The 27523-nt window shown below is 51.2% G+C and overlaps 1 protein-coding gene across 1 annotated transcript in view; it reads left to right on the top strand.

Annotated features, from left to right (window-relative positions):
- Positions 1–212: 212 nt before the first annotated feature.
- LRRC38 (leucine rich repeat containing 38) overlaps positions 213–27523 on the top strand; it is a gene marked incomplete at its 5' end in the record, with an annotated part of 34958 nt that continues 7647 nt past the window's right edge. Inside the window, one exon of the mRNA XM_082652297.1 lies at positions 213–855. Coding sequence (XP_082508423.1) covers positions 213–855 — 643 coding nt within the window. The remainder of the gene's footprint in view (positions 856–27523) is intronic.

Consider the following 27523-nt stretch of genomic DNA (forward strand, 5'->3'; position numbering starts at 1 on the left):
CCCGGAGCTGCCCCCTCCGCCCGAGCCTCCCGGGCTCCCCTGGTCGGTCCGCGCTGCGCTCCATCGCCCCGCGCGCCCGGGCGCAAGCCCTCCCCGCCCCGGCAGCCCTCCGGCTCCCAGCGTCTGGCCGCCGGAACCCCGCGCGCCGCCCCGCGCCAGGGCTCGGCCCCAGAGCCGCGTCCGCGTCGCCGCCGCTCGCGCGGGTCCCGGCTATGCGCCCCCGCGCCGCGCCCCGCGCCCCCGCCGGCGCCGGCGCCGCGCTGGGGCTCTGTAGCCTCCTGCTGCTGCTCCCGCCAGGACCCGCGTGCCCCGCGGGCTGCGCCTGCACCGATCCGCACACCGTGGACTGCCGCGACCGCGGGCTGCCCAGCGTGCCCGACCCCTTCCCCCTGGACGTGCGCAAGCTTCTGGTGGCCGGTAACCGCATCCAGCACATCCCCGAGGGCTTCTTCATCTTCTACGGCGACCTGGTCTACCTGGATTTCAGGAACAACTCTCTGCGCTCTCTGGAGGAGGGCACGTTCAGCGGCTCGGCCAAGCTCGCCTTCCTCGACCTCAGCTACAACAACCTGACCCAGCTGGGCGCCGGCGCCTTCCGCTCGGCCGGGAGGCTGGTCAAGCTGAGCCTGGCCAACAACAACCTGGCGGGCGTGCACGAGGCCGCCTTCGAAACCCTGGAGTCGCTGCAGGTGCTGGAGCTCAACGACAACAACCTGCGCAGCCTCAACGTGGCCGCCCTGGCCGCTCTGCCTGCGCTGCGCACCCTGCGCCTGGACGGGAACCCCTGGCTCTGCGACTGCGACTTCGCCCACCTCTTCTCCTGGATCCAGGAGAACGTGTCCAAGCTGCCCAAAGGTGAGCCTGCCGGCCGGACCGGGAGGCGGGAAGGAGTGAGGCAGAGCGCGCGGGGAGAGCCTAGGGCAGCGGCCTCGCGTTGAGCCTGGAAGGGGAGGCCTGGGCGCCCACGGCCACTGTCCTGGATGAGAGTTGCTCCGGGTGTAACCCTCCCAGGTTCCCAGAACTTTCCCTGGGACTCTGCTAGGGAAGGGAAGTGGGGAGGGACACATCTGGGATTCTCTGGAGATTCTGGGCCTGGTTGCCCTGCTTTCCCCCGTTTCTCCAGTAGTATTTGGGACCTGGATTTCCGAGATCATCCTGTGGGGCTTTGGGTCGTAGTACTGGTGGGTGTGGGTTATTTCTGGGCCCCTCCTAAGTGGAAGACACCCTACCCCGTGGGTAGCATTTCAGCACCCATCTCACTACACTGAACATGGGGAGGGAGCCCACCAGTTCTAAGAGCTCTCCAAGGGCTTCTGTAACCTGAGTAGGTCTTTGTTTCTCAGCTCCCAGTTTGCTCTTTGTCTAAAAGGAGTGAGGAATATTCCTGGTGAGGAAAAGCAGCAGCTTGCTAAGAGCCAGTCATGCAGTAAAGATTGGCCGTTCAGTAGCTTTTCAGCCCAGACGTGAAATTGCTGAACAGTCTTGTGGGCTGGGGCACCCTTTGCTTGCCTCGTGCACTTTTCTGGCAGTGACATGGACATACGTCCCCACCTGGCAGACAGGAACATAAGGGTACAGCAGGTAAGAGAGCCTGTGAAGGCCAGTGGGAAGGAAGCAAAGGCAGAGCTGAGGAGAGGGGACTCCAGCATACATAAGAATGAGCCCCATGACAGGGAGCGGGTGAAATGCCCTTATTTTCAGTGGATTCCAGGCTTCCCCTGGTGAGCATGTGAGCAGCGACCTCTCAGAGCCAGACTCCACCTCTCACCTTGACCCCGAGGGTTTGTCAGAACAGGAACCAGAGCTGAAAGACCCACAGTATAAAAGGTGACATAGATGTGGATTTATCATGGGTAAATATATATTTTTTCCATTTATTGAGAATTCAGAAATGCTGCTCATCTGTGTCCGGAATTCCTGTGCTCGCTTATTCATTCTGTACTGTCACTAGCACAAATCCCAGGTATCAGGGGCCGTCACTTCTCTGCAGACACGGGTCCCTGAGCTGGAACTTTAAGCCCAGGCTGGCTCTCCCACATGAGCAAGTCCTAAAAAGATCTGACCTGCAAGGTACAGAGTCGCCTGACTTTAAACTTTGCCTTCACTCACTCCCCAGACCCTCCCCACCAGAAGACAGGAAGGTCCAGATGCAGACGTCACTGTTGAACGGCGGTTCCCCTTGGTTCTCATGGCATCTGCCTTTGCTTCTTGGTAGAGTTGGCATCATGAACCCCAGCTGTCAGTTGAGGTGCTGTCATTGGCTCCCACCATCATTCACTCGAGGGCTAGGGGTGACGGGTCAGGAGCTGTGGATTTCAGTCTCAGTTGTGCCGTGGCTGGCTGTGACCTTGACCGGGACAGGTATCCTGTCTGGGCTTCGGTTTCGTCATCTTTACAGTACTTTGGTTGCCCTCTGAGGCCTCTGCAGAGCCCTGGATTGGAAGGTGTACACTGGAGTCCTGGCTTAAAAACTGGGTGACTCTGGGAAAGTTCTTTGAACCTCCTCTTCCTCCTGTGCGAAATTGGGACACAGTGGTGCTGACCAATCCATCTGACCAGTGATTGTCAAGATAAAGCGGGTAAATTAAAGAGCAAAGAATATAAAATGTTATCCTTCCTACTGTCTGTAATGTAGGAACGAAGAGCCATCAGATGAGGATGTGTGGCTGGGGGTAAGGATGGACGGGTCCAGAGCAAGGAACAGTGTCCAGGCCCTGGGGAAGAGTTGGTCTCATTCAGGCGGGGAGAGGATGGAGTCAGCAGCATGGCAGCATGGGGGCTTCCGGCATCTCCTGGGGTGGAGCACTGAGAGCGGCTCTGACCTCACTGCCCATGTTCTGTGGCCAGAGCAGCGTCCCGAGCTCTGTGAACCGGAAGTGGGGCGGTTGCGAAGCACCTAACCCAGGCCTTGACGTGGGAGAGCTGAGCTCCCACGTAGACTCAGATTATGACCCTAGACAAGTCCCTGACCTTCTTTGTGCCTCCGTTTCCCTGCCTCTGACTTCAGACTGAAGATCAAAATCCCACAGCGTGTTTGCGGCGAGGGTTGCGCGAAGTCAGCTCTGTGGAGGGTGTGGTAATCTTAGCAAGGAGTAGATGATCTAGGTGATCGCTAGGTGTCAGTCACCCCCTTCCCTCCTCCTCCTGCATTTGGGCCTCTCATATTTTCACAGGTGCAGCGGGCAAGGGGGCCAAGTGCCCAGACTCTGGCACAGAGCTGCTTAGTTCAAATCCTGCCTCTACTTCTCACTAGTTCGGAGGATTGAAAGGGTATTATCTATAAAGCACTTAGAGCAGTGCCTGACACACAGTATGTACTAACAAGCATTAGTGCTGTTACTATTACCCCGTTTTCTCTGGAAGGCCCAGAGAGGTGATGCGAGTGACTTGCTCAAGGTCACACAGAGAATTAGAAGCAGCTGGGAATGCACCAGGGCCTCCTGGCTCCCCGCCCCCCGCCCCTGGCCACGCTGACTACCCACTTCCCACGAAGGAAAGCCAGGCACCATGGGGCACAAGCTCCAAGGCTTTCTAGGCGGGCACCCAGGGGAGGGAATTCAGAGGAAGGAGCAGAGGGGACCCACCCTCATTGTCTTTCCTTCACCTCCCCTGTCCCTCCTCCCCCAGAGAAGCAAATTGAACAAGTGACCTTGAGCAAGTGACCTTGACTAGCTCTGACAGCACAAAAAATGTGATCGGGGCTTACCTGGTGGTGCAGTGGTTGAGAGTCCGCCTGCCAATGCAGGGGACGTGGGTTCGTGCCCCGGTCCGGGAAGATCCCACATGCTGTGGAGCGGCTGGGCCCGTGAGCCATGGCCGCTGGGCCTGCGTGTCCGGAGCCTGCGCTCTGCAACGGGAGAGGCCACAACAGTGAGAGGCCCGCGTACCGCAAAAAAAAAAAATGTGATCGTCTGCCAGTGAGCCTCCTTGCTGATGGGAGCGCTCAGCCACCCGTCGGGGCAGCCGGTCCCCTCTGTGCAGGCTCCTCAGGGCTTGATGGGGAAGCGGGGCACGGAGGCATCTGGGTCTGAGAACTCGGGGAGCCGGCCTGCCGGTGCTGGGTCTGAAGGAAGAGAGCAAGGGGACGCCTGCCAGAATGCCCACTGGCCACCTTAGCAACAGCAAACAAGCAAACCAACCCCAAACAAGAAAGCAAACAAGCAAAACTCCAGGATGCCCAATTCACTCTGAATTTCAGATCAACGCGGCACAATATTTTAGTATCAGTGTGTCCCGTGCCCTGTTGGGATGTTCTCACACACATGATTACTTGCTGTTCTTCTGAAATTCACGTTACTGGCCGTCCTGTGTTTTGCCCGGTGGCCCTACCTTACGGCGGTGGTTTGTGGTTTATAAGTGCCGTCTCTTTTAATACAATACCTGCGCCTGGCAAGTACCTTTACCCACAACTTCCCCAACAAGAAGCAAACGAGGTGCAAAGGTCACATCGTTAGTGACTGAGAAGAGCTTGCACTCAGGAGCATCTGACCCCAATCCTGACGCTTTCTGGAGGGTGAGAATAGCCCCAGCACTGTCCTACCATCCCTGACTCTCATGGGTGACAGCTGACCTTCCAGCCCCAGATTCTGCACCTGGTCTGGTGGTTCTCCCAGTAGATAGTAGGTCCTGGGCCAAGTGGGACAGTATACCATCAAGGGAACACTGACCATCCCTCTTTCAGTAGAAGGGCTCCAGACCTGGAAGCAAGAGACCTGGGAAATCGCTCAAGTGACCAGCAGGATAGAGAGGGAGAGATGGGAAAGGTGTGGGGAGACAGGGAAGCATGAGCACCTTCTCAGCAGACAGTGATCTTTAAAAAGCCCTCCAGCCCCTCCCATTGCCTTCCCATTACAGCAGCCCAGTGAGGTGGGTAGGGAATGAAAACACACGGGTGATGAGAAACCTGTGTGCTAATCACCTAGGGAGCTTGTTTGACATGCAGATTCCTGGGGCCCCAGACCTACTGGATGTGTGCCTGGGGGGTGAGGCCCGGGGATCTGCATTTTAATTCCCCCCACCCCCAGCCCCTGAAAGGGGCTTGCAGTGCACACTCACTAAAGCTTGAAAACCGTGCTGGAGGGGGAAGTCATTTTGCTGCAGCTGTGGAAATGCTGTGTGACGTTATACGACTTTCCTGTCTCTCTGTGTCTCAGATTTTTCTTTGGTAAACAAAGGAGTATGGGTAGGAGGACTTTAAGGTTCCTTCCAACTCTAAAGTTCTATGGTTTCAAGGGAAGGGAAGACTGTCTGTGTCTTAAAGTTTGGGAAGTTGAGGCCTGGGGAGACCAGGTCCCTCCAGAGACCCCTCTGTTGGAATCCAGGTGGCCGTAGTCTCTGTGCGGTGGGGAGGGGGCAGATCACTCAGGCAGCCCGGGGCTGTGGGCTCACAGGACATCTCATATGTCCCAGCCTTGAGCCTGGAGCCTCAGGCGGGAAAGGCCACTGGGTATGAGGAACCATAGCCGGCAGGCAAGGGGCTGTCTCTGTGCTCAGAGGTGCATGGAGCCAGCAGGCTTCCCCGGGGACACGGACCACACGGAGCCCGGAGTGTGTATTATGGGAGAAGCCCAAGCAGGAGCTGGGGCCTGGGGGTGAGGGGTGCCGAACAGTGAGGCACCTTCTGTCACCTCCCTTTGCAGCCGTGGCTTCGTGTGGCCTGCAGGACACAGCCCACAGCCCCAGGGGAGAGATCTGAGCTGCAACTGGGACCTTGACAAGGGAGGCTGTGGGGAGGCAAGGGCTGGGAGAAGCGGGGACTGGGGGGAAATTAAACACGGCTGCATGTCATGCCTTGAGTCTGTTCACCCTGGCCCCTTGGGTGGGTACAAGCCTCCGAGACAAGGTCCACTGTAGTGCCTGGAGCACCCGGGCATTCTGTGGTGTGGCTCAGCCCCTGCAGGGTGGACCCTGCAGGCAGAATCCTGTCAAGGAGGGGGTTCATGGCGAGTGGGGTGCTCACCAGTTATATCACTAACCCTGCCTGCTTAGCAGGCCAGACTCGCGGCCTTCTGGGGGAGCCTGCCCCCCAATCTCCCAGTAACTCCACCTCCCTTTCCTGATGTCAGATGCTGTGAGGGCCTGATTTGGTCAGATGAGTGGGGACTTGTTGTCATACTGACAGAAGAAACAGTAATTCAGCCAAAGGAGCACAAGCTGATGCTTGCCTGGAGGTCACACAGGTCCTTTTCGCCCAGGTGACTCCAAGGTGACTCGTTTTCTTTGAAAATAAAAGCATTTTATTTTTCTGATTATAAAATAACAGGTCCTTTGTAGACTTGGGCAATGTAGATAAATATCATGAAGAGAATAAAAACCACGCAGAATCCCACTGCTATGAAAGTTTTACTGTGTTTAGTTCTGGTTTTATTCTTATGCACATATATATATTTTAAACAAATTGATATTATACTATATATCTTATTACTGACTCTTTTCCTCTTACTGAGTTGTGAGAGTTACCTGTCTTTATAGCTCTTTGAAAATTTAACATTTTACGGTCATGTAAGAGGTCATTTCGTGTCTAGTCATTGAACCTGTCTCCTGTTGTTAGAAATGTGCATTGTTTTTTTCCTTCTGTTTTGTATATACACGGTGCTGAACTGAACATCCTCATTCATATAAATTTGTGGACATCTCCGGTTATTTCTCTGGGGTGGATTCTTTGAGGTGGAATCACCAGGTCAGGGTCTATGGTTATGTTAAACCTCTGGATACCTTTTTGCCTAATTGCACCCCAGACAGCAGGCTCTGTTGGCAAATGGAAAGTACCTGTCTCACTGTGCCTCTCCCAGGTTTATGTATTATTATTTTATTTTTTTTATTTTTTGCGGTACGCGGGCCTCTCACTGCCGTGGCCTCTCCCGTCGCGGAGCACAGGCTCCAGACGCGCAGGCTCAGCGGTCATGGCTCACGGGCCCAGCCCTTCCGCGGCATGTGGGATCTTCCCGGACCGGGGCACGAACCCATGTCCCCTGCATCGGCAGGCGGACTCCCAACCACTGCGCCACCAGGGAAGCCCTGTATTATTATTTTTAAACATGCTTTCGAATTTAATAGACAGAACAATGACATCCCCTTATTGCTATAATTTGCATGATTTGCTCGCCAGCGGAATGGACCGCTCCCTTGTGTTTTACACTTAAGAGAACCACATTGCTGGCAGGGGTTGACTGAGGTCTTGCTCGCTCTTGCAAGGGGCCTCCTCCTGCGGTTCACAGGCCTGTACATGTCCTGGCGTCATAGGCTCATGTGTTTTTAACTTATGTCTTAGTTAGAGTTGATTCCCCGGCTCACCTTTCTCACCATCCCATGTCCCAGTCAGGTGTCAGCTTCTACAGACACCACGATCTGGAGTCCGGGGGAGAGTCAACTGCAAACATGACCTGAGACAGCCCTGCCCTGTCTCTCTTCTCCCTGGAGAGCCCCACCCGGTCTCACTACTCTGTCCCAAACGTTGGATCTTTCTGGAAATGTCACCTTCATCCTGCTGTTCTATCAATTAACTCAAAGGGTGACCTCATTGCCGAGCTAGCGGACAGAGGACCCGCCTTCCTTCCCAGCTAGGACAGCCCCGGGGGAGCTGCACAGGCAGTTGGGGATTTGCTCTGGAGAGGTCAGTGTCACTGTTACCTGAAGCTGACAGGCTGCCATCTGACTCAGATACCCAAAGGCGTAGGCCTTTCAGCCAAGTGGCCGTCCAGTGCCTGCTGTCCCAGAATCCCGTGGTCTCCGAGGTAGCTGGGAGTGAGGTGCTTGGCAGGCCTTGTCCTTCGGGCTGGCAGTGTGATGATGGCCCAGAAGGGCCTCCTCGTGGGCGGGTTGTCGTGAGGACCAGAATTGGGTGTGTTCACGGTTATGTGAGCCAAACCGTATCCTGAACTTGGTCACTGTAGGAGAACAGCAGAGTGTGTCAGTCCAGTCCTGGGAGTGTCCTGGGCTCCTGCCCTCGGGTCTTTGCCCAAACGGTGCCAGCCAGGTCCCCAATTCTTCCCTCCTGCCCTTCCCCACCTCTGCTTCTCTGCCCTTCTGGTTTTTACTTGGCCTTCCAGCCTCCAACCCTCTGGGCCTCAAGGCTGGGTTGGGAGTCTGGCCTGTGTGACCTCATTGGATGCTGTTATCTCTGTGGCCACTACTTGAGCTTGCCAGGTCACAGGTCTGGCCTGTTTTGAGGACACAAACAGTGTCTTTTTGTCCTTGAGTCCCCAGCAGCTGGTGCAGTATATGGCATGTTTGGAAACCTTTTGATGCACTTAGAACAAGCCAGCTCCCTCCTATGTCCCACGAGGCTCCTCTGTCCCGTGAACACGCCAGGTGCCAGGGACCAACCAGGACCTCCTAACTTACGGCTCCCTCTCCTGCTAAGACGTTTCCCAACCCAAATGGCTGCGTCTTCCTCATCATCACGTCCCCAGGAGATGTCCCGTCCTCAGAGAGGCCTTCCCTGACCACCCCGCCCAAGCAGTCCTGTCCCCACCCTCTCCTCGTTGTCATATCTGCTGGTTGTGTCTGTGGCGTCTCTCGCTCACTGAGTCCACATTATCTCGTTCACAAGTCTTGTCCCTCTAGAAACAGGAGCGCCAGATCAGCACGCCCCCTGCTGTGTCCCTAGCGCCTGGGGCCATGCCCAGCGTAGAAGGGGCTCCGTGGGGCAGTGGGCATGTGTGAGTGAGTGGACGAATGCACACGCCCGAGGGCTGCGTCACAAGGGCCACTGGGGGGACAGGCCGACATCACGGGCCTTGGCTTTTGTCCCCACCCAATACCCGCTCTCTGACTTCGGTCGGCCACGGATATCCAGATCACCTTTTAGCAAAGACAGAGGCCCAGAGTGGGGGTTCTCGTCAGCAGATTCTGTGTGATCCTGGTCAAGTCCTGAGGCTCAGGCTCTCCACTGCGAAGGCGGGAGGGAGCCGGCTGTGCCTGCGCCATCTGCTGGAGCAGCGCTGGCAAGACGGCGGGGCGGCCATTCATTCTGGGAGTCTGTTAGCCTCTGCTCTGCGAGGTGCAGTGAGAATGGCTGGTGGGGGGAATTCAGGACACTGAGGCCGCCGATCTCAGTTTACCCCGATGGATCGGAAACCAGCTGCCTCTGACATAAGCAGACAGAAGGGTGTCTTGTAAGCATGTGGGTGTCACCAGGAACCCAAGTCCTGAACAGTCAGGCCTCCGGGAGCTCGTGGCTGAGACCCGAGAGGCTGCAGGGAACACAGCGCCTCCTTTTTGCACCCTCTACTTCTCACACTTTTTTTACCCCCCCTTCATATACTGATGGACTTTCTGTATTTTTCCATCCATGTGGCCAAAAATACGCTGCTCCGTTCACGAGACCAGCTGAGGCTGCGCGAGACTGTGCTGTCTTGGTCCCAATTTCCAGGTCCGGGGAGGAGGCTCTGGTGGGCAGAGCTTAGGGATGGGGGCTGGGCAGGCCATGCACTAGACATCCAGCTAGGCAGCCGTGACCGTGGCCGAGCTTCCAGTGAACTGTCTGACGGCAGATAAATCCCCCGACATTCCTGGGCCCTGGTGTTCCCTCTGTCAAATGCAGGTGATAGCACCTGCCCTTTGACCTCGAGTGATGTCATGTGAAGATGCTCAGAGTGCAGCTTCCTCCAGCACTGCACGTAGAAGCTGTTCTTTTCTTCCTTATCCAATTCATAGAAATGTGCAAACAGGCTTACAAATCCCACCGGATTTAAGCCTTTCCTGTCAAATCCCAGATGTGTACAATCCTCGGAGACGGGCATTATCTGTGTGTTCACAGCCCATCCTCCCAGTGGCTCTCAGCCTGGCCCCTCTGCTTCAGAGGCTGCCCATCAAGGAGCCCCCGGGTGCCTCATCTCTTCCATCCTCTGGGCTGGTCATGGGATAAATGCCAAGGGCAGGAGTCAGGACCCTGAGAGAGCTGCGGGTCACTCGGGATCCAGAGAGCTAGGAATCGGGGTCCCTGTCCCCACTTCCTTGTTAGCCAGCAGTCGACCTGTGTCATGTCCTCTTTCTCAGTTGCTCTAGATCATGAGTGGTGACCCCAGACGCCCCTGGGGGCTGTAGGTGGAAGTCATCAGAGAGGGAGGGGCAGGAGGGGAACCACATGCATATGAGAAACAACCTAGGGCACCGCGCTGGCCGGATCCCCCGGAACACGGTGGTGGCTGCGCTCCTCTCTCCAGCCACCCGCTTTAGACCCTGGGGCTAGATGACCTCGAAGGCCTCTTCTGTCTCTGACTTTGGCTTGGTCTGTGCCCTCCCCAGCCAGCCTCCTCCGGGTCGTGGGATGAAAGGGTCTGGAAGCCGCTCGCCCCCAGCTCCCAGCACAGGTTTCCTGGGTGGGTTCCCTTGGCATATAGGCCCCATCACCCCGGTATCTCTCTTTCAAATCAGTAGGTGCAAAAGTATGTTCCTCTCTTCTCCCTGGTCATGTGAAGAAAAGGCCCTCCCCTCACATTATTAGAAAGAATGCCATTGCTTTTGCACAAGACACCAACGAGATGATGTCCCTTTTAAAACATAACCAACATAAATGATCGTCTGCATCAGAAATGAAGATGCTCATGGTCCCGTTGCGGGGCTGAGAGCTTAGAGCTGACAGTCAGGACACCCTGGACCTGCTGCCACCTCCTTGACCTGGGCAGGTCACCTGACTTGTCTGGGCTGTGGTTCCCTCATCTGTTACCCCGAGGTTTATTTGAAAGATCAGGGAAATACCGATGTCAAAGAGTTTTAGAAGAAACTGGGGGCATGCAGAATAATTGTCTTTTTTATATATATATATAAGCTTAATTTATCACAAGAATTTAATGCTTAGGGGAGATTTTTTATTTATTTATTTATTTATTTTTGGCTGTGTTGGGTCTTCGTTTCTGTGCGAGGGCTTTCTCTAGTTGCGGCAAGCGGGGGCCACTCTTCATCGCGGTGCGCGGGCCTCTCACTATCGCGGCCTCTCTTGTTGCGGAGCACAGGCTCCAGACACGCAGGCTCAGTAGTTGTGGCTCACGGGCCCAGCTGCTCCGCGGCATGTGGGATCTTCCCAGACCAGGGCTGGAACCCGTGTCCCCTGCATTGGCAGGCAGATTCTCAACCACTGCGCCACCAGGGAAGCCCCAGAATAACTGTCTTGAAGGATGAAGTTTTCTACTCACACATCTCTAGAAATAGGAAAAGTGGAAGCCATGCAGGGCCACACGGGGAAGCACTAGGGATGGTCAGGAGACAGAAGGAATGAAAGGAAAAACAGGTGAGAGTCTTTATTGTGGTTTTTGCAGGAAGGAATGGGCACGGCAGGGTAAGCAGAGGAGGCAGGTTAAAGGTTGGCTAGTTTGAATAATTTCAGGAGGCTCTGGCTAAAAGGGTGATCCTTAGCTGTCGTGTACCTGGCCCTGTGGTGATTTAGGGCAGGGAGATAGTGTCTCGGACTGCAAGAACCTGATAAAAGGAGGTGGGTGCGGTATGGACTTGGGTTGGTAGCTTTGCATGTCAAGGGTGTGCTCACTGGTGAGGGTTTACTGTCTCTAGGAGTTGGCCAACCCCGGGAGGGACAGTCCATCCCCGGTGGCAAGGCCCCAAGATGCCAAAGCTATATAAAATATAGAATGTAAAAATCATGATTAATACAAGGGTCATTGCAGATATAATTGAGTAGGATGAGATCGTTAGGGTGCACCCTAATCCAGTATGACTGGTGTCCTTAGAAAAAAGAGGAGGTTTGAACACAGATGGGCGCAGAAAAAAACACCAGATGAAGGTGAAGGTTGAGCTCAGTGATGCCTTTACAAGCCAAGGAACGCCAAAAATTGCAAACAAACCACCAGATGCTAGGAGAGGGGAAGCAGCCTCTCTCACAGCGCTCAGCAGGAAGCAGCCCTGCCCACACCTCGGTCTCAGACCTCTAGACTTCAGAACTATGAGACAATACATTTCTGTTGTAAAGCCCCCAGTCTGTGGTGCTGTGTTACGGCAGCCCTGGGACGATACTGCAGGGGATAACGATAAACACCCTCCTTGCCAGAGGCAGGGGGATGGATTCGGTAGCCTCCAAAATGGCATCCAGCCCTTGGATTTTATGACGTCAAGAACCAGTTGCTTCACTTCCTTTGCATGTGGGAAAATAAGGTTCTAAAGGAACAAATCGGGCGCTTGTCTATGTGGCTGAGGGCTGTCCCTGCTTCCTGCCCTGAGCAGGCTTCTCCCATTGGCTCCATTTATTGCGTGTCTACTGTGTTCCAGGCACTGAGCTAAGCACTCTAGGGCGGCTCCACCCAGTAGGAATAGGATTCAAAGCACGTCTAGAATTTTAAATTTGCTAGTAGCCACATTTAAGTAAATCAAACGAGTAGGTGAAATGAATTTCAGTATTTTATTTAATCCAGCGCTTCCAAAATGCTATTCTTTCAACTTATCAATAGAAAACTCATTCATGAGATATTTTTCCATTCTTTGTTTCGTACAAAGTCTTCAAAACCTGGGTGTGTTTTATACTCACAGCACATCTAAGTCCAGAATGGCCGTGATCAAGTTCTCAACATGTGGCTGGTGGCTACTGTAGTGGACAGTGTAGCTCTATGGGTGTCTTCCAAAGAGGTCAGTGCCAGGCGCACCCCATTTTACAGGTGAGAACTCCAAGGCACAGACAGGTTAATGTAACTTGGCCAAGGTCACCAGCCAAGAGGTGATAGAGGGAGGGATGAGCCAGGGTCTTTGTCACCAACCATTGCAGGGCTTCTTAAATATCATGACAGAACCAGGTCCTTTATCCGCAAGCCCACCCTCTCAGGTCCACAGCTCCTGCTTTAGGTGCAGAACGAAACTTAGTGAGTCTCGCCAACTCAGAACCTTGACTTGGAGGAAATCAAAGCTGACGAACATATTAGTGGAAACCAGAGTAGACTAAACACCTGTTGAAAGCAAGTTCAGCTCCTACTTTCTGCTCTTCTGAGAGCTTTATCTGGAACAATGACCCCTCCCTGCTTACCAGAAAGATATCAAGTCACGTCCTTCCTCTGCTCAGAACTCTTCAGTAACTCCCATGTCACTGAGATTAGAAGCCAAGGTTCTTCCAGGGGCTTCTAAGCAGCCCCCACCCCCATGATCTGACCTCCTCCTTTCTTTCTGGTCTAATTTCCTACGACTCCCCTTTCATTCACTCTGATCCAGGCACCCAGACCCCTTATTGTTCCCCAAACACACCAGGCATATTTCAACCCCAGGGCCTTTGCACTTGCTGCTCCCTCCACCTGGTGCACCCTTTCCTGATGTCGACATGACTTTCTCCCTCATTCCTTTTAGCCGCTTGCTCAAATACCATTTTCTCACCAAGCCTTTCCTCCCAGCCCCACTGAATCCTGCGACCCGCCGCTTCCAGCTCTCCTTCCCTCCGCACTTTGCTTCTCTTTCTCCATAACACCTGTCACCATCTGCTGCATAATACATATTACTGATTTACTCGTGGTCTGTCTGGTTCCCCTCACTAAATTGTAGTCACAAATGATTTTTTCACTGTTTTTACCCCAGAGCTGGCCTATATTAGGTGCTCAATATGTATTTGTTGACTGAATGAATGACTCAGTGATGGATGCTAACACAAGGCAAAGGGGAGAAGGGCAGAGACGAGGTGGCCTCCAGAACCACCCCCCTTGCTTAGAGAAAACAGTTTGGTCAACTAACTCTCAGCAAAGTGGTAGTGACTTGAGGGCTAACCAGGAATAAATACAGTAAAGGCAGAAGGAAGGGACCGCTGCTCACTGTGGAGGCACAGTCTGCGTAGAATTTCAGATGCGGGGAGGCCTGGAGGGAAGGTCGGAGCCTCCAGGCCTCACCAAACTGCAGCTTGTAAGCAGTTACCTGGGCTTCCTGTCTGTTGGAAATTGCCAGAGACTCTCTGTATTTGGAGAATAAGACCATATTGACATAGGAAAATGGATGTTTAACTAAGGACAGACGTGGAAGGACATAGCCCCTGTCTCCTGATGTCTGAGGAGCTGTCACTGAATGTGAGCAACTTGTTTTGGCCTCTGAAGATGGACCCATGGTTACGAACTACAAAGACACTGATTGTGACACTCTATGAGGAGGGACCACCAGCTGTTGGGCTCCGCGAATGGCCCCGAATTATTGTGATCTCTGTTTCCGTCCTTACACCTCCTCTCTGACTCTGACCTTCCTCCCTCTTATAAGGACCCTTGTGACTACATTGGAGCCACCTGGACAGTCCATACCCTGAACTTAATCATATCTTCAAATGTAACATTTTCTCAGATTCCAGGAATTAGGACGTGGTCATTTGGGGGGCATTTTTCTGTCACCACGGGGAAGTAACTTCACTTCCCCAGGGCGGTTTCTCCACCTGTGAAAGGAGAGGGTCAGATAACGATGCATCCTCTCCACCTGCACACGTTGTTTCTAACGAACCCCCCACAAACGCCGTACCCTGAAGTCACTTCCCAACAGCCCACAACTCTGGCCCCAGTGACAGCAGTTGCCACAGTGGCAGGACCCGCTGAAAACTGCAGGGTGAAGGTGTCCGCCACCGGGATCCTGGGGCTCCCCCTGGTCCCCGCTGCCAGAGGAAGCGTAAATCTAAAAAAAAAAAAAAAAAACCAGCCTGGTTCCTGACTTCCCAGAAAAATCAGAATTTCTGTGTTGGTAAATTGTTTCGGAGCCATCCGGGGCATAGAGAGAGCTTTATGGGTTGAGAGGGAAGTACCAGCACCCGTGGGAAGACGTCCTGGAGTGGTCGTCATGAGCAGCACAGATGGGGCAGCCACCAGGTCACTCCAGAGAGAGGCAGGTAAGTGAAGTTCAACCCATGACCCATATGTGAGTGAGCCTGACCAAGACTGAGGACACCGTGGTGTCGTGGAGAGAGGATGGGCTGTGATGACAGCCAGGCCTGCCCTTAAGTCCAGACCCTCCCAGACGACTTGTATGACTTCGGGTGAGTCACACGGCTTCTTAGAGCCCCGGTCTCTGCATCTAAAACCTACCCCGCATTTGCACCCGTGTTCGTAGCAGCACTATTCACAATAGCCAAAAGGTGAGAGCAACACAAGTGTCCATGGATGGATGAATGATGTCCAAAATGTGGTCCATGCATACAACAGAATATTGTTTAGCCTTAAAAGGAGGGAAATTCTGACACACACTACAACATGGATGAACCTGAGAACATGATGCTAAGTGAAAGAGGCCAGTCATAAGAGGACAAATACTGTATGATCCCACTTATCTGAGGCACATTGGAAGAGGCAAATTTCATAGACACAGAACTGTGGTTGCCAGCGTCTGGGAGGATGGAAGAATGGAGGGTTAGTGTTTAATGGAACAGGGATTTAGTTTTGCAGAATGAAAAGAGCTCTAGAGATGGACGGTGGTGATAGTGGCACAACAACGTGAATGTACTTTATGCCACAGAACTGCACGCTTAAAAATGGTTAAGATGACAAATTTTACTACAAAATTTAAATTAGAAAAATGGGGCTACAAAAAAAATACTCCAAAGCAGGCATCCCAGCCTCGGCATCATGGGCAGTATGGGCTGGCTAATTCTTCGCCTTGGGGGTCACCCTGGCACCATTGGGTGGTTAGTAACATCCCTTCTTCTACCCAGTAGATGCCAGTAGCACCCCACCTAGTGTGAGAACCAAAGATATCTCCAGACATCGTCAAATGCCCACTGAGGGGCAAAATCACCCCCAGATGAGAACCACTCTTCAAAAGGGCTGTGGAGAAAGAGGATTAAATGACACGGTAATGGTGAAGTACTTATCATAGTTCCTGGCAAATGATGAGTTTCAGTAAATATGACTTCCCCATAGAACGTCATCTCCACAGTGAAATCTGAGCGGGCCTGCTTAACACACACACCCCTCCTCACCCCCGGGACCGCTTCTTCCAGCTGGCCAGTGAGTCCACTGACAGAGATTAACTTGGGACACTGGGTGCTCAGCGGGGCAGGTCTAAGGAGGGAGGCCCAGTGGGGGACTCTGAGCAGTATAGAGCATCAATCCCCATGAGCAGTGGGAGGTACCAGGCTCAAGAGGCCAGTCTTAGACTTCCTCATGCTGGCCTTGCCGGAAGGTTCTAACCAGTTCATCAGTTATAATAACTAGACACAGGTTGGTATCCTCAGCCCAGAGCCCAACTTGTAACAAATGTCTGTAATGGATGATGGAGGTGGCAGCCCTGGTGGTGATGGTGGTAGAAATACTGGAGGTGGGCATCAGGGTGGAGATGGCGGACATGGGGAGGTAGAGAAGATGGACATGGGGAGGTGGACATCAGGGTGGAGATGGCGGATGTGGGGAGGTGGGCATCAGGGTGGACGTGGTGGACATGGGTGAGGTAGAGAAGGTGGACGTGGGGAGGTGGTCCTCAGGGTGGAGGTGGAGGACATGGGGGAGTGGGCATCATTTTGGAAATGGTGGACTTGGCCAAGGTGGGCATCACGGCAGAGATGGTGGATATAGCAATGGTGGTGGTCAAGTTGATGGCAGTGGTGGTGATAGTGGAAATGCTTGCCAGCTTCCCAGAGAATAAAAGTGTAAGCTGTCAGGATCATCTCTGCTCATTTCTTACCGGGGGAGGACAGTCTGGGCAAACCGCATTGTGAGTCAGTCAGTTTTCCATGCTTGTGTGTGTGACTAATGTCAGTGTCCTGAGGTTCGGGGTGGGAGTCAGGCTGGAGTGGAGGACAGCAGACACAAGTCTCAACCCTGGTGCAGGATCCACTCTTCCGTGCTGCCCCTTCTACAGGACATGCTCTGCGGAGCCAGAACCAAGCAGGAGCCCTTGACCCAAAACTGCAGCTGCGTCTTCCTCTAGTAGAAATCAGCTGATTACTTAATCAGATGAAGTGTCTGCCGGCTGATACGGTGAGAAGTGGGAATTTTCCCCTATGTGGTGATACTTAATGAAGGTGGTGGTAGGGAGCAAAGGTCAGCACTGTGAAACATGAGAGCTGGTGCTCCCCAGCATCGTGCTCCCCAGAAGCATGAGCAAGCCCTGCCTGCCATCTGCGACGCCCCCTCGTGCAGTCTTCCCGTGTAACACGCAGTGGCTGCAGCAGGGGCCACAGCACATGCAACTCCAGGTGCTTGTAGTGAGCTAAGAACCTGAGCTAAGAACCTCAAAAGAGTGCTAAACGGGGAGTCAGGAGACCTGGGTTCTGTCCAGACTCCATGTGACCTTAGACAAGCTGCCTAACTTCTCTGGGCCTCTCATCTGTAAAGTAAAGGAGAGAGGTTGGGGAGGGGCACCGTCAAGTCTAACCCTGTATGACGCTGTGACGTCAGGAGGCTGAAAGTCTGGCTGTGTATGTAGAAGACCCAAGGCTGCTGCTTTTTCCTGGTCCTTTGGGTTTGGGTTCTGGAAGGCTGGCAGGGAGGGCCTGGCTGGATGTTTCACCAGCCCAGGCCGAGCCCTCTTACTCCAATGAGCAGAAGAGGAGAGTGGAAGAGGCAGTGGAGAACTCTGGCCAAGGCCAATGGGACCGACAGCAGTGGTCCTGGACAATGTCCTTCCTCCCGGGTGTGGGACAGGGAACCCCCTTCCCTGGGAGCTGTAGCGCCAGCAGTGAGCTGGGTGGAGGGGATCAGCCTGACTCTCTCGCCAGCGTTTCTTCTCATCAGGGCCTTCTCGTACCTTGGTAAGCCTTGCGAAGCTCTTAGCACAGGTCTTGGGCAGGCACTTTACAGAAAAACAACTCCAAGTGGGTGGTGAGCACACCATACAATGGTCAGCTCTCCTGGTAATCAGAGAAATGCAAATTCAATCACCAGTGTGCACTTTTATGGCTTATCAGGTTGGCAAAGATGAAAAAGTGACAAAATCCATTGTGGGCCTGAGTTTGGGGACTCTCACACAACCTCCAACTTGGCAGAATGTGTCTTGGGGAAATAATTTAAAATGTGTACGTGGTACTCATAGCAGCTTTGCTTCTAGTAAGAAAAAAACTGGAAACATTCAGTGATTGGGCAAGTAAATCATGGCTCATCTGCACAGTAAAGTACGCTGTAGCCATTACAAATGATGTTTGATAATTATATTGGTGGAATGAAAGATGTTCCCAGAACGGTTATCCACCAGAGTGGCGGAGTGTATTTCTACTCTGGGGAGTACGTGCACACACAGAAGAAAAAAATCTAGCAAGGTGTAAGCCAGTGTGTTAAACATGTATTTGTGAGTTCTTTTATCCCGCTTCTTTTTGATTACTTCTATTGTTTCAGTGTATACAGAGGCTTTGCATAATAAGTGGAATTAGGAAAGCAAAAATATATTTTTAATGACAAAAAGCACTTAGTGGCAGTTCCCGAGAGGCCAGATCAGGAGAAACGCCTGGCTGCAGGCCTGTTTGCTGGCATGGGCGAGAGATAAATCTTACTCTGCCTTCTGCTGTGTCACCATCTATTTCGGGAGAGTGGCAGCAATTCACGCTCTCCGGTTCAGGTGTCAGCTGCTGGGGAGATGTCATCAGTCAAGGGCAGAGGACCAGGAAGGGCGGCAGCAGGCAGGGAGCCAAGCCACCCTGCACGAGGAATGGCCCATCTCTTCGGAGTGTGCCTGGTGGAAAGAAGGAGGTGCTTCTGAAGCAAAGGAGCAGTGAACCACATTCCGCCTGGACCCAAACGAGCCAGAGCCCACTTTGTTTTAGTGGAAGGTCAATCTGTGTTGGAGGAAGACCCCTAACAAGACAGAAGGTAGGAACTCAGCTTCCCATCAGTCGTGCCTATTCCCTGAGTTGTCTCCCTAGGAGGGGAGATGGGTTGCACAGAATCAATTGCACTTCCTCCAGAGCCTGGAACCGCCAAACACGTGGTTTTGTGGGACAGCAGGGCAGAGTGAGATGATTTGTGACTGTGGAACAGGGGCTTACCTGACTCTGTTTTCATATAATCCATTGGTTAATTGGGCCTCTTGACTGTAAACAACAGAAGCCAACTCTGGTTAATGTAAGCAAGAAAAGGACTCATTGCAGGTATGTCAGGTAATTCACAGGACTGAAGAGAAAGCTGGGGAAGCAGGCTCAGAAAAGAATGAGGCAGCCCTGGGAGTCTGGAAAGGAAAAACCAGTTGAGGAGTTCTCCAGGGTGGGGCTGCTGGATTGAACGGGCCCTGGCCATACTTTTTGGTCAGTCCACTCAAGTTTCAGTGTATTGGGACAGAGAGACTCTGGTGAGGGGCCATGCATTTGAAGAAAGTCTCACTAAGACGTACCCATGGGGTGAGAGGTGATTGCCCAACATGAAATCTGGGAGCAGACTCCAAATGAGGAGAGATGGAGGTGAGAAGCTGAAGGATGACAAATGACTGTTACACGTAAGACACCTGGACTGGGTTGAATTGCATCCTTCAAAGGGATATGTCCAAGCCCTAATGCCTGGAACCTATGAAGGTGACCTTATTTGGAAAAAGAGTCTGTCCATATAACTGAGTTAAGGATCTCGAGGTGAGATCATCCTGGATTTAGGATGGGCCCTAAATCCAATGACAGGTGTCCTTGTAAGAGAAAGAGAGAGATGTGAAAGAGATACAGAGCAGAAAGCCACATGACGACAGAGGCAGAGATCGGAGTGATGCTCCCACAAGCCAAGGAATGCCACGAGCCACCAGGAGCTGGAAGAGGCCAGGAAGGATTCTCCCCTCGAGCCCTCAGAGGGAGCCTGGCCCTCGGGCACTTTAATTTTGGACTTCCAGCCTCAGCAACTACAAGAGAACGAATTTGTCTCAAGCCACCTGGTTTGTGATAATTTGTGACCGCAGTCCTAGGAAATACGACAACACCCAGACCCTTTAGAATGACCTCTCCCCGCAGAGTACTCTGGGCTTGGGCCACCACTGGAGGTGACGTGGGTTCCAAACTGGGTTTACAAGTTTCCTGTGCAGGTTTGGCTTAAGTCTGTGACTCACTGGGTCTCAGTATCCCCACAATAACTTGTGCAAGCATTTTTAAGACAATAGGGGAGGGTAATGGCTAACAGCGTAGGCTCTGGAGTCAGACCACCTGACTCCAAATCCTGGCTCCATCATTTCTCAGCTGGAGAACCGGAAGCAGGTAACAGAAGTAGCATTCAGCTTCTTTGTCTGCTGACCGGGGTCACTATAGTACTAGCCACAGAGCTTGTTTTATGGATTAGAGGAGTGTAGACAGTGCAATGCTTAGAAGACTATCCAGCATGTGGTAAGGCTGCAGGGGGTTATAGCTGATTTGCCCTCACTGTTTGCAGAGTTACTTTGTTCTAATCCATCTGTGTCCAAAGAGCAGTGAATGTTTCCACCTCCCAAGAGGGAAAAGCATGGGAGAAATACATACAGCTTCTTCTTCCTCCTAGTGAGCTGCAAGGTACATGGCGATGAATTTAGGGTAAAGGACTTCTGTCCTGCAAGAGAGGGACCTGTGCTTGTCCAGCACCATCAGCCATTAGGTGGGATGGACTGTCTGTTTGGGGAGGTAGTCTAGGAACCCCTCTGTGGCCGCGCAGCTAAGCCCCACTCTCCAATCCTGTCTTTATTCATACATCATTCAAAAATACTTTTGAAAGTTCTAGGTACTGGGAATACAGCAGGGAACAAAACCAAAAGCCCGACCTCCCAGAGCTGACAATTGAGTGGAGAGGGGCAGGGAAGCAGGAAATAAACAGATAGATACACATATACCATGTCAGGTGGTCCCATAGAGAAAAATAAAGCCAGGTACAGGGGATGGGGAGTGATCGTGGGGCTGGGGAGAGCATCTCTGATAAAGTGACATCATCGCTGATAAAGTGACATCTGAACAGAGACCTTAAGGAAGTGGAGTGAGCCAGGCAGAGGGAACAGGTGCAAAGGCCCTGAGGTAGGCCTGTGCATGGGGTGTCTGAGGAATGGCAAGCAAGGTGGAGTGAGGGGTTTGCGGGAACAGTGGTAGGGATCGTGGATTTCACTTTGGGAAACATGAGGAGCCTTAGTGGCGGTGGTGGTGGGAGGTGTTGAGCAGGAGAATGATGGGATATAAGTTTTTCTGTAAAAGTCTCATTCTGGCTGCTGAAGGGAGAATTGGGGCAGCCAGTAGGGTAGACACAGGAAGACAGCATAGACTCCTGCAGTTTTATCAGTAACAAAACTGATGTTCTCACCTATTTCCCCTGAGTCCTGTGTCTCTCAATCATTCAGTTCCAAACTCAGGGCGGGAACTGAGTTATCTATTGAACCCACCAGCTATTACTAGTATTATTTCAGAAATCACGTGTAATAAATAGGAAGAGGTCTCCGCATCTCGGATGCACTTCACTGAAGAAGACAGAGAAATCACAAAAGTTGATAGCTCCCAGCATTTTTGCCAGTAAAGAACCTATTGTATTAATGTTTCCAGACCCTGAGTTTGAAAGATTTTGTCTACCAAATTGCATGTTCGAGTAAATAGCCCCTGAGGCCTTCTCACAAACAAGTGACTGATTGGCCTTTTGACAACTAGTCCTTGCTTACAGAACCCCAGCCCACCTGCAGGACCCCGGCTGGGAACCATGCACGAGGATCCTTCTCACCCAGATATTTCTGAGTTGTTTTAGATTTTCCCAGTTTTCCTGATGTTCGTGTGCTGTGTGCCAGGCCCTGAGCTGGCAGCTGTGTCTGCAGACGTGAGAGACACAGGCCGCCCCGTGGAAGAGTTGACTTTTGTGGAGGAGGTGTGGGGGGCCAGGAAGGGAGGGGTCTGATTCAGGGGAAGGGGGAACACAGGAAGCATTCAGGGCAGGCTTCCCAGAGGAGGTGTTTCCTGGGTTGAGTTTTGAACAGGAGTTGGCAAACTTTCTATTAAGGGCTGGATAGTAAATATTTTAGGCCTCGTGAGCCATAGAATCTCTTGCAACTACTCAAACTTGCCATTGTAGCTCGAAAGCAGCCTTAGCTAATGTGTAAACCAGGGGGTCTAGCTTTGTTCCAGTAAGACTTTATTTACAAATACATGTGGGAGAGGGAAGGAAGGGCAATTTGGGCCTGGAGCTGTAGTTTGCAGGTGTACCTCTGGTCTTGAAGAATAAGGAAGTGGTCCCCGGGCTCTTGTTCCAGGTGGGATAGAGAGTACGGAATATGACAATGCTTCCCAAATGTGGCCTTTTATCAGTGGTCACTTTTTTCCAGGCAAAATGAGAGCAATGAGGGCACTGTGGTGAGTGTTTTTTAAGGCCAGTGTATTAACTGATTTGCTGTTATCCTCCCTTTCTTAACTTTAATGGTGTACCAATGTTCTCTCTTTTATAAGATGATGATGGCATGTGTGTGTTTAATGTCCTGAGAAGAATTATCAGCTGCAGCCCTGTGTCAGTCTCCTCTATTTCTTATTTTTATTTATTTATTTATTTATTATTTTTTGCGGTACGTGGGCCTCTCACTGTTGTGGCCTCTCCCGCTGCGGAGCACAGGCTCCGGACGCGCAGGCTCAGTGGCCGTGGCTCACGGGCCCAGCTGCTCTGTGGCATGTGGGATCTTCCCGGACCCAGGCACGAACCTGTGTCTCCTGCATCGGCAGGTGGACTCTCAACCACTGCGCCACCAGGGAAGCCCTATTTCTTATTTTAAAAAAATTTTGTACCATTATGTAAAAGTCAAAAGCCGGAGGATCATAGCTGTAGACTCTAGGCTTCTGAGAGATCTTAGTCACAGGCGGGTGGTCTTACCCTAAACTTATGCCCATGCCTTGCAGTCCCTGGCTGCCTCTGGGATGCAGGACAGGCAGAAACCCACTGCCCCAGGGGGGTACAAACGCACATGCCTGCACAGGGGCCAGCAGGTGACATGAATGAGTGAGCAGGCTCACAGCATGTGTCCTGTCGCATTAGGGCAGCCTGACAGTGGTCTCCATGTGACAACATTGCCTTATCTGCTGATTTGAATGTTTTTTTAGATTCTTAAGATAAAAGACCACTATTGTTGCTTTGACAAAAAAAAAAAAAATCTTTTGCAATCTGAGCCTGGCTCAGCGTTGCCATCCTTTAATCTCTTAATCCAGATTCTCAGATCCTGGCCATGACGCGCTCCATCGACTCCACACGCAGCCACTGGACATCAGCCTGTGGCAGCCATTTGGGAAGATATTGTATTTGAGGGTCGCTATCCTAGCCCAGGAGGGCGCCTCTAATGTCATTCTCACCCACACTTCCAGATTCCATCCGGGCCTCTTGCCTGCAATGCCTTTCTCATTCCTCCCCAGGAATCCCCTGAACTCAAAGGTATGTGTTCATTCCATAAATACGGATGAGTATTACCAGACCTTCCACACACCCTGGCTCTTCATTCTCTGAATCTGTAAAGCCCAAAGTCGAGTCTCAACCATATATTGTCTTCCTTCCCCATTGCTTGATGTACTTTAGTTTGGGCTCCTCTGTCAGATTATAAACTTCCTGAGGCTGAGGATGTCACTTTCTTCAGCGTTACAGACGACATAGAGTGACGGGAAAAACACAGGCTTTGGAGTAAAACAAAGTGAGAGAATAGTTTGAATTTGGGCTTCCCTATTTAACAGTACGTGAATTGCCAAAGATTTCTGAGACCCGCTTCCTCAGCTATGGATTGAGGATAATGCCACTCACCTCCCAGTTGGAGGTCAACTATAAATGACGTGTGTTAAGGGGTGTGCACTGCATCAGAACATAACAGGTGCTCAGTAAATACTACCCACCCCCTGCACACACACATTCTTCCCAGTTTAGGGCGTGGATGAAGGCGCAGGAAGTAGTAGGTGAATGATACTGGATTGAGAGATATGCCTAGTCTTCCTTTTCAGAAATCTGCCCAGTGTGCCTCTGGGTCCCCGCCCCAGGGTTTCTCAGCCCTGTTTTCTACCCAGGTTTGACTTACCTGGGACCAACCTTTTGCAACATGGCTGCTAATCCTTGATGAAATGCCCCATGCAGGCTGTTTAGGAGACTATGGCCTTCATTTAAAAAGAAGGAGCAGGCCAATAAACACATAAAAGGATGCTGGATATCACTAGTCAGTAGAGAAATGCAAATCAAAACCACCAGGAAAATGAATACTACTTCACTTCCATTAGGATGGCCATTTTTTAAAATGTAAAATAACACGTGTGGGCAAGGATATAGAGAAATTGGAACCCTTGTGCACTGTTTTTGTTTTTTTTAATATTTATTTATTTTTATTTGGTTGTGCCGGGTCTTAGTTGTGGCAGACGGGCTCCCTAGTTGCAGCTCCAGGGCTCCTTAGTTGCGGCTCACCAGATCTTTAGTTGCAGCACATGAGCTCCTTAGTTGCAGCAGGTGGGCTCCTTAGTTGTGGCTCCAGGGCTCCTTAGTAGATGCTCACCAGCTCCTTAGTTGCAGCACATGGGCTCCTTAGTTGCGGCAGGTGGGCTCCTTAACTGCAGCTCGTGGGCTCCTTAGATGCAGCTCGCCAGCTCCTTAGTTGCGGCACACAGGCTCCTTAGTTGTGACATGCAAACTCTTAGTTGTGGCATCTAGTTCCCTGACCAGGGATCGAACCCGGGCCCCCTGCATTGGGAGTGCAGAGTCTCATCCACTGCACTATCAAGGAAGGCCCCTCTTGTGCACTGTTTATGGGAGTATAAACTGTGTAGCCATAGCGGAAATCACTATGGTCATTCATCAAAAAATTAAATGTAGAATTACAATCTGATCCCTCAATTCCACTTCTCAGTTATGTACCTAAAAGAATTGAAAGCAGAGACTTCAACAAGTCTATTGTATGCCAAGGTTTATAGCAACATTATTTACAATAGCCAAAAGGTGGAGACAACCCAAGTGCCCATCAGTAATGAATGGATAAACAAAATGTGGTGTCGCCATACAATGGAATATTATTCAGCCTTAAAAAAGAAGGAACTTCTGGGGCTTCCCTGGTGGCGCAGTGGTTGAGAGTCTGCCTGCCGATGCAGGGGACATGGGTTCATGCCCCGGTCCGGGAAGATCCCACATGCCGCGGAGCGGCTGGGCCCGTGAGCCATGGCCACTGAGCCTGCGCGTCTGGAGCCTGTGCTCCGCAACGGGAGAGGCCGCAACAGTGAGAGACCCGCCTACCGCAAAAAAAAAAAAAAGAAGGAACTTCTGATACATGCTATAACATGGCTGGACCTCGCAGACATTATGCTAGGTGAAATAAGCCAGGCACAAAATGACAAATATTGTATGATTCCACTTATATGAGTAGGCAATTCATGGAGACAGAAAGTAGGGAGTGGTTGCCAGGGGCTGGGAATGAGGCAAGGGGAGTTACGGTTTAATGGGTACAGAGTTTGGGGGATGACAAAGTTTTGGAAATAAATAGTGGTGATGGTCGTACATCGTGGTATATGTACTTAATGCCAATGAATTTATACACTTAAAAATAGTTAAAATGATAACCGCTATGTTATGCATATTTTACCAAAATTTTAAAAATACAAAGAATAAGACAGAGAAGGAAAGGAAAGGGAGGAGGAGGAGGGAGGAGACAGAGGAAGAGCAGAGAAGGAGGCTCCACCGGCTCTGTAGTCAGGATGACTCTGGACATGCAGATCTTTCTGGCATTAAGGATCCTTAACGAGTTCCACCTCCCTATCTCAGATGTCTTGAGCAAGTAGAGGAAAGGAGAGTTTCATTTAAATTTCTGCCTCATTCTCATGTAATTAGAGAAGCATCTCTCCTGCTGCTGCTGGAAGTGTAGAGAGCACTGTGATGGCCGATTTTATGTGTCAACTTGACTGGGTCGTGGGTGCCCTGATGTTTGGTCAGACATTATTCTGGGTGTGTCTGTGAGGGTGTTTGGGGATGAAATTAACACTTGAATCAGTAGACTGAGTAAAGCAGATGACCCTTCCTAATGTGGGTGGACCTCATCCAATCAGTTAAAGGCCTGATTACAGCAAAAAGGCTGACCCTCCTTCGAGTAGGGGGAACCCCTCCTGCATGACTGCCTAGGGCTGGGACATCAGTTCCTTCTTGCCTTCGGATAGAACGGTAACACTGGCCCTCCCTGGGTCCTGAGCCAGTGGGCATTCGTACTGTAACTAAACCACCAGCTTTCCTGGGTCTCCAGCTTCCCGACTGCAGATCTTGGGACTTGTCAGCTCCATAGTTCCATGAGCCAATTCCTTATAATAAGTATCTCCGTGTATACTCATCCTATTGGTTCTGTTTCTTTGGAGAACCCTGACTAACAAAGCCACCCTCATCAGATACCGGGAGTCAGGCCTGCTCACAATTTGAAACCTTGAAAATCTGAATGATACTAACAGTGGCTTTTTCAAGCTTGAATGGTGGCCAGGCACCCTGGTAAGAGCTTTTCAGATATCCCCTCATTACATGCTCAGAGCATCATCACAAGGCAGTGCTTGGGGAGACAGGGCCTGGGCCAGGATCATAGGATATCAAGAGGTAGAGCCAGGGCCCCCCCGGGGGTCTGTTCGAACACTCACAGGATGGTTTCCCTCCACATCTGCACTTCACAGTACCCACAGAGCACTTCCCCTGACCAGGGAGAGGCTATGCCAGCACCTTGACCTTTCCAGGTCAGGGCCTGGGGACCAGGAGGGTTGCTGGAGAGTTCCAGAACATCTCTTTAAAAGACGATTGCAACAAAAAGAATAAAATACCTAGGAATAAACCTACCTAAGGAGACAAAAATCTGTATACAGAAAAGTATAAGACACTGATGAAAGAAATTAAAAATGATACAAACAGATGGAGAGATATACCATGTTCTTGGATTGGAAGAATCAACATTGTGAAAATGACTATACTACCCAAAGCAATCTACAGATTCAGTGCAATCCCTATCAAACTACCAATGGCATTTTTCACAGAACTAGAACAAAAAATTGCACAATTTGTATGGAAACACAAAAGATCCCAAATAGCCAAAGAAATCTTGAGAAAGAAAAACGGAGCTGGAGGAATCAGGCTCCTGGACTTCAGAATATACTACAAAGCTACAGTAATCGAGACAGTATGGTACTGGCACAAAAACAGAAATATAGATCAATGGAATAGGATAGAAAGCTCAGAGGTAAACCCATGCACATATGGTCACCTTATTTTGATAAAGGAGGCATGAATATACAATGGAGAAAAGACAGCCTCTTCAATAAGTGGTGCTGGGAAAATTGGACAGCTACATGTAAAAGAATGAAAATAGAATGCTCCCTAACATCATACACAAAAATAAACTCCAAATGGATTAAAGACCTAAATATAAGGCCAGACACTATAAAACTCTTAGAGGAGAACATAGGCAGAACACTCTATGACATAAATCACACCAAGATCCTTTTTGACCCACCTCATAAAGAAATGGAAATAAAAACAAAAATAAACAAATGGGACCTAATGAAACTTAAAAGCTTTTGCACAGCCAAGGAAACCATAAACAAGACGAAAAGACAACCCTCAGAATGGGAGAAAATATTTGCAAATGAAGCAACTGACAAAGGATTAATCTCCAAAACTTATAAGCAGCTCATGCAGCTCAATATCAAAAAAACAAACAACCCAATCCAAAAATGGGCAGAAGACCTAAATAGGCATTTCTCCAAAGAAGATATACAGAT

The sequence above is a fragment of the Grampus griseus genome (assembly GCF_964374135.1).
Source record: "Grampus griseus genome assembly, chromosome: 1".
Taxonomy (NCBI): Eukaryota; Metazoa; Chordata; class Mammalia; order Artiodactyla; family Delphinidae; genus Grampus; species Grampus griseus.